Raw genomic sequence first — 7,609 nt, forward strand, 5'->3', positions numbered from 1 at the left:
CTATTTTTTTTAAGAAATTATTTTCACTTTCACATTATGGCATCTATAAACAACAGTCCCATAACAAGTTTTTCCTATCTCTCTTCTCAAGAAAAAAACAGCTTGTCATTTTCCCAAAACACTGGGAAGTGTTCTCCTCTGTCCTGAAGCCTTTACAGCGGTGAGAAGCTTACTGAAGTGGAGACTTCTATAAGCATCTCCGTTCAGAGAGCTTCACTGATCGGATGTCTTTGTTAAATATTGTAAAGATCGTATGTAAAGTCACCCACATGTTTAAGCCTTTAATTACAAGCAGCACTAATGTAAGAGCTTCTGTCAGAGAAAACACCTTCTGACTCAAATAATCAACAACATCTTGTATAATCAGTTTATTAAATTGTGCTCTTTGTGAGTAAGCTGCCTGTCTGAATGGGACACACGATGATCACAACAACTAGAACTCAGTCATGTGGAAGATCTCACCTGAAGGATGTAAAGCCTTTGTTTTGATCATGAGATTTTACCAGCCTCTGATTCATGCAGGTTTAACCACCCAAACCCCGCCTCTGTGCCCTACCGTCCAATGGGAATCGGGGTGGGCGTGGCTCTAGCCCCATCACGCTGTCAAAGAACGCGCACATTTTTGATGATGTCCACTCTCGTGGGTTTAAACACTCATCCCTGGGAATTTATCTGGACAGGGTTTTAGTTCGCGTGCAGTTTATTGTAAACAGCTTTACAGTTTAAAAGTGTTAAATAAGGCAGGAGTAGAGTTTCCTGTTGGTCAGTAAATAGTTTTATTGTGAGTTTTGGGAGCGGGGAAATTTGAAAGTGTTCAGTCCGCTCTTCTCTGCTGATGTGTGACCGGCATGTCGCGGAGAAAGCAGGCCAAGCCGCAGTGTGTCCACATGGATCCTCCTCTACACCTGGGTAAGGGTCACCACAGCGATCACGTGACTCAAGGAGATAAGAATTTACAAAGAATTTACGATTTGCTTTCTCTCTCTCTCTCTATCTCTCTCTGTTTATCTCTCTCTCTCTCTCTCTCTCTCTCTCTCTGTTTATCTCTCTCTCTGTTTATCTCTCTCTCTTTCTCTCTCTCTCCATGTGTCTCTCTCTCTTTCTCTCTCTCTCTCTCTCTCCATGTGTGTGTGTGACTCTGTCTGTCTATCTCTCTCTCTCTGTCTATCTCTCTCTCTTTCTCTTTCTCTCTCTCTCCATGTGTGTGTGTGTGTCTGTCTCTCTCTCTCTCTCTCCATGTGTGTGTGTCTCTGTATGTCTCTCTCTCTCTCTCTCTCTCTCTCTCTCCATGTGTGTGTGTCTCTGTATGTCTCTCTCTCTCTCTCTCTCTCTCTCTCTCTCTCTCTCTCCATGTGTGTGTGTCTCTCTCTCTCTCTCTCTCTCTCTCTCTCTCTCTCCATGTGTGTGTGTGTGTCTCTGTCTGTCTATCTCTCTCTCTCTGTCTATCTCTCTCTCCATGTGTGTGTGTGTGTGTGTGTCTCTCTCTCTCTCAGTTAATGCTTTAAACTTCTCCATGTTTTCGGGAAACTCAGCTGAGAATCTTGTTGTAATTGTTTGCTGCCCCTGTAGTGAGTGAGAGGTGTGAAGGACCTGAAATGTTGAAGTTTACCTGAAATGTTTGCTACAGCCTGAAATGTAGCTTCCAGAGTCAAAGCTATTAATACTGATTTATTTTCTTTACGACCAAACCAGCAAGCCATGATCATGAAAAATAATGCATAGATTTCCAGCATTTAAGAAATTGCATTATTTAATAGTTATTAATATCCAATTACACTAGTGTTCATAATACATCCTCATAATATTACATTATTCTGAATGATTTTTCCAAGTAGTAACAGAATATTTATTAAGGACTGGTCAGCATGCTGGAAAAAAAGTATAATAAAAGTGTGCAATCATGATGATTTTCAAAATGAGAAATTAAAATTGATCTACAGATATGTTCAGAGGACAGAGAAGAGGAGTATGCAGGTTATTGGAGAACATTTACCTGATTTTTCCTTTTCATTTCTTTTCATTTCATTATACCAACCTACATTAGACTATTTTTATGATATGGAATACCTGTGGAAACAAATACACACCATGTTGTGTTGTTATAAATGATAGTGCCTTGTTTTGGGTAAACAAAATTGACATTGAACAGTAAGATTATTTAATATTCATTTGTGATTAAAGTTTTATCTAACAATATATTTTTTGTCTTGTTCTCTGAAGATAATGCAGACTTCCACCTAAACAGTAGCGTCTCTCTGCCCTGTGACGTCCACGTGTGTGAGAATTGCTGCGCTGAGTTTTTCAGCGTCTCAGATCTCCACGAGCATCAGATGAACTGCTCTCAGGATCCGCTAGTTCTGATAGTGAGTGAAGATGGAAGTACGACCTCTCCATCTTCATCTTTCACATTTAATTCACCTACTCACAGTACAGACGACCAGACAAACAGCACCGCTACAGACGATACTGAAGGATTATATGACAAAATACTTGAGGAAAACAGAAAATCATCACCTGTGTCTGACTCCAACAGTGACGACGTCAGTCATTTCCAATCAGATATTGAGAACAATGTAGAAAATCAGACTGCATGTACTTCCACCCTAACTTCAGCATACTCCACAGTTCTGCCTCAACCAGACTCTTTACCTGAACCAGGTACGTCGTCCTCCACCAGCAGCAACGTCGTCATTGAGAATTTAGGAAGTACAAGGGTGGCTGTGGCTCAGTTCCCTCAGGATGTGCGTTTGAATGCAGTGATTAACAGCACCGGTCTGACCAACTGCAACATGACCATCACAAGTCTGATCGAGCGACTGATCACTGTGCAGCAGCAGCAGGTGCTGCAGCTGAAGCTCATTGAGCAAATTCGACAGCACATATTACTGTTATCTGCCCATAATACGGACACATCCGCACCCTCCAGCACCTGCCGAGGTACATCAGAGATTTCTCAGACCGGCCTTCTGATAACACTTAGCTCACACCTCTCCCAGCAGCTAGCGGAAGCTGCAGGGCTCGCACAGAGCCTGGTGAGTCAGTCTGCTGGCATTACCAAAGTCAGACAACAGCATGCCGTATTATCCAGCGGTCAGGATAGCACAGTGCTCTTTAGAGTCAGAGATCTGGCAGATACAGATAAAAGCAAACTTGGCATATATCCATCTGAAAAACAATCTGACCATGACCATGATACATTTCCTACACAGCTGAGTGGCACAAGTCAGTCACCGTCCCCTGTTCCAGCTGACAGCACACCAAATTTAACGAATAATCTCAATCTACCTCATAGTCCTAATGGAAACAACTTCTTTAAAAGCTCTTTGCCAAGCATTGGGGCAATTGTAGAGGACTTGAATGCCTTGACTGCTTTAGCTCAGCAAAGGAAGGGCAAATTGCCCAGTATGACTTCATTTGGACACAAAAGGCCTTTTGATGAAGGTTTGTTTAAACACAAATGCAGATTTTGTGCCAAGGTATTTGGAAGTGACAGTGCTTTACAGATACACTTACGATCCCACACGGGAGAAAGACCATACAAATGCAACATATGTGGGAATCGCTTTTCAACACGAGGAAACCTTAAAGTTCACTTTCAGCGCCATAAAGACAAATACCCAAACATTCAAATGAATCCTTATCCGGTTCCAGAGCACTTAGACAACGTTCCAACAAGTACCGGCATCCCATATGGTATGTCCGTGCTGCCAGATAAGCCTGCCTCCAAGTGGTTAGACAGCAAGCCATCTGTGACCAGCCTACCTGGTTTGTTGTTAACTTCATCTTTGCCAAGTCTTCCAAGCATAATTAAAAGAGAAGCACAAGTGGTACCAGTTGGCAGAGCTGCTAGTCCTGGCGTTATTGGTTTAAATGGGTTTGAAATGTTTGAAAACAGAAATAAAGAGGAATCTGTCAATGATCGTTTTCCAGCAGTAAATGGGAAATATAAAGAACTTAAATACCTGAGCACTCAAACATATCTAGACTCCTCTGGAAACGGTTCAGAAGATCACACCAGTCGAGACAATGCTTCTAACCTTACAAATTCATCAACCCCAATCCTGCATGAGGACATCAAACCAGCACTTTTTGGGGGTCTACCAGATTGTATGGACACTTCAGAAACCACCAAGCTGCAGCGATTGGTCGAGAACATAGACAAGAAAAACCCAGACCCCAACGAGTGTATGATCTGTCATCGTGTCCTTAGTTGCCAGAGCGCCCTCAAAATGCACTACCGCACACACACAGGCGAGAGACCGTTCAAGTGCAAGATCTGTGGACGAGCTTTCACGACCAAAGGCAACCTCAAAACGCACTATAGCATCCACTGTGATGTGCCACCTGTGAGAGTGCAGCATTCGTGCCCCATCTGCCAAGAGAAGTACACCAACGCCATGGCTTTACAGCAGCACATACGCATGCACATGGTGAAACAAATCAGCAGTGTTACCCTCCCAGAACGTGACCAACAATCACTGGAACATCCTGATACATGCTCAGTAGAGGAGAAGAACCTGGATGAGAACCTTTCAGATGAGTACATGGACATAACAGAGGGTTTTTCCACCTCTCAAGATGCAGCATCTTCCCAGGACAGTTTATGTTCATTTCCTACATCATCATACACTGAAGCAGAGAAAATAACACCAGACAATAATAATAAGTATTTACTAAATGGCAAGGTAGAGAACGTGTCAATAGATGAAGATTTTTTATCTTTCAAGTCATGTTTCGGTAACGAGCACGCTAGCCAACGATCCAAGAGCCCTGTTTGTCCTGAAAATTCATATTCCTGGGACTCTTTTCCTAAAAATAGCTCAAAGGACAGTAACAGATTCTCAGCTTTTGAGATTCACCAGAAATCATCAGATGCGGAGCTGAGAAGTCTCTTACAGCCAGATTTGACATTTAACTCAACACCTGCTGATCTGCTAAAAGGAGGAATGACCATTAAGTATAGTCCAGGTGAACAGGGAAACTCTAAGAACAATGCATGTGATGTCTGCAACAAGACGTTTGCCTGTCAGAGTGCCTTGGATATTCACTATCGCAGTCATACCAAAGAGCGACCGTTCCTATGCACCGTGTGTTACAAGGGGTTTTCCACCAAAGGGAACCTGAAGCAGCACATGCTCACACACCAGCTGAGAGATCTACCTTTACAGTTATCAGAACAAGCCAGAGAGAATTTTGTTTCTTCACCGAATCCCTCTCTGGGCCACTTAGTTTACTCAAAAATAAAGATGGAGGTCAACAGCATCTTAAATAAAGATGGCAGAGATGCTGTAGTAGGGATGATGAACTCCTCAGCTCCTTCACTGACGGCTCTATCAGCACCACCGGCTCCATCCCGGAAAACCTTCAAGCAGCATTTCTGCCGCACGTGTGGGAAAACCTTCTCTTCCTCCAGTGCTCTGCAAATTCACGAGAGGACCCACACTGGAGAGAAGCCTTTTGCCTGCACTGTATGTGGACGTGCATTCACCACCAAAGGAAATCTGAAGGTACGACCACTCCGAGGTCATTTCTGCTCTATTCATTCTTTCATTCATTCTTTTATTCTTTCATTCATTTAGTGTCTTCTATTCAAATTGTCTATATAATATGTTAAATGAAAATCTTAATACTGCAACACAAATTAGAATTTAATCTTTTTTTATTTCTAGAGGAACACTCAAAGACACTCAAAATTCAGATTATGTATGTAAGACTTTTCTGGCACATATTTGCAAATAAATAAATCAATAAATAAACAAACAAACAAATAAATAAATAAAAAGGGTTGCATCACCAGTGAGTGTACACAGAAAAGTAACTTTACAAAAAAATAACTTTTATGGAGTAAAAAAAGAAAATATTTATGAAAAGTAGAAAAAGAAATATTGTGTAAATGAGAACTTTGTGTAAAAGTGTAAACACTCCTAAACGTTTATATAAGAATATTACCAAGGTTATATAAAATAGGTAATATAAGGCTTGAATGACTATAATAGTATAATTCTCCATAAACAGCGTGTTATTTACTCAGTCCTGGCTTGTGTGTTGTGGATTTTTAATTTTTTGTTTTTGTTTTTTTACACTCTTCTAGGTTCATATGGGAACTCACATGTGGAACGGTTCTCCAGCCCGCCGAGGTCGCAGGCTCTCTGTAGAAGGCCCTTTTACTGTTCTCAAATCCAATCCTGTGAAATTTACAGACACGCTGCCAAAAGAAGCGGTCAGTACCAGCGAGTGTGTTGGGTTCTGGAATCAGTACGTCACAGCACCTCTCAGTACCGGCTTAGCGCTGAAAACCAACGAGATCTCTGTGATTCAGAACGGAAGTATACCACAGGCGTCCCTTTCTGATGGACGTGGAGGAAACTCACCTGTTGGTGGACTCACAGCCAGTCTAGACAAAACCATGAAAAGAGATATGGCTTGGACCGAGAGGACTGGAGAGAATGGGCCGTGTGTTCACATGACACCCTTTATCGAGGAGAGTAGTACAGATTAATATGACTTAAATCTTTCTTCTGACAATAAAACATTAGTTACCTGACTACAGTTTATTCTGTCATGAATACACATTATGCATTTTCAGATTGTTTAAGGATTTACTCTGGTGTGATTTTTGCTTTTCTCTTCTATTTGTTAATGTTTTAAACTTGGACACAGATTTTGTCGATATTTTGTCGTTATATACTCAGACACTTTCACATCCATCAGCTGTGGGGTTTTTAGAGTAGATTTTATACATTTTAATCATTTTATAAATGAATTACTCTTAGTAATATTCATTATTTTTTATGGATATTATTTATTATAATTGAGATACTTATTTAGAGGTTGGTATTGATATTTAGAGTTTTATGAAGTAGGCTCTATCAGTGTTTAACAATTATTCAGAGGGCTTCTTCTTTTTCTTCTTCTTCTTCCTCTTCTTCTTCTTATTATTAAGTACTAAAAGTATTAATTGTGTTCATATTTTTTACATATTTGATCCACAAATTATTACACAATAATTTACATTTTCTTTTGTATTTACTGTGAATAAAATTTGATACATTTGGTGCTACAGCAGGTTTTTGCAGATTGTGTGTGTGTGTGTGTGTGTGTGTGATATTTAATATTATTGTACTATGTCAGAATGTATGAACTGGTTAATGGAGTTTGTATGTAATATATCTGATCATTAGGAGTTTTTGTTTTTCTTCATGTTACCCCAAACGTTCTGTCTGTTTCTGTACAAGTCCGTGTTTGTTATATGCCTTTACTAAGAATAACACTTAACAGCTTTAACATAATACTGCCAGTGTTTCCACCTGCACAACAAAAGTCATGCCCTTTCACTTATGCTATAAATCTGGGTCACTTTGTGCTATAATTTACATTTCAATAAACCCACTAATAATAAGACATTGTGCTTTACTGAATGATCTTTGCCGATGTAAGGTGATAGCTCTCATGCTACCTTAACAGAATAAAAAGCTCTATTCATTAGAAAGGTGTACCATTCATAGATATCAACTACTCTGTCTCATGCCTTAAAAACACCATGTGGTCAATAGTTGCACTATTTTTGGTGGATTAAGATGATTCAGAAGTGTTCTTGAACAAATGACTT

The 7,609-nt window shown here is 40.3% G+C and overlaps 1 protein-coding gene across 1 annotated transcript; it reads left to right on the top strand.

Moving 5' to 3' along the window:
• The first annotated feature begins 650 nt into the window (after positions 1–650).
• Positions 651–7,384, top strand: sall1b (spalt-like transcription factor 1b). Its single transcript, XM_058407644.1, has 3 exons — positions 651–909; positions 2,221–5,507; positions 6,092–7,384. The coding sequence occupies exons 1-3, from the start codon at positions 849–851 to the stop codon at positions 6,497–6,499; spliced, it is 3,756 nt and encodes a 1,251-aa protein (XP_058263627.1). The 5' UTR covers positions 651–848; the 3' UTR covers positions 6,500–7,384.
• The last annotated feature ends 225 nt before the right edge of the window (positions 7,385–7,609 follow it).

The sequence above is a fragment of the Hemibagrus wyckioides genome, linkage group LG14, assembly GCF_019097595.1.
Source record: "Hemibagrus wyckioides isolate EC202008001 linkage group LG14, SWU_Hwy_1.0, whole genome shotgun sequence".
Classification (NCBI taxonomy): domain Eukaryota; kingdom Metazoa; phylum Chordata; class Actinopteri; order Siluriformes; family Bagridae; genus Hemibagrus; species Hemibagrus wyckioides.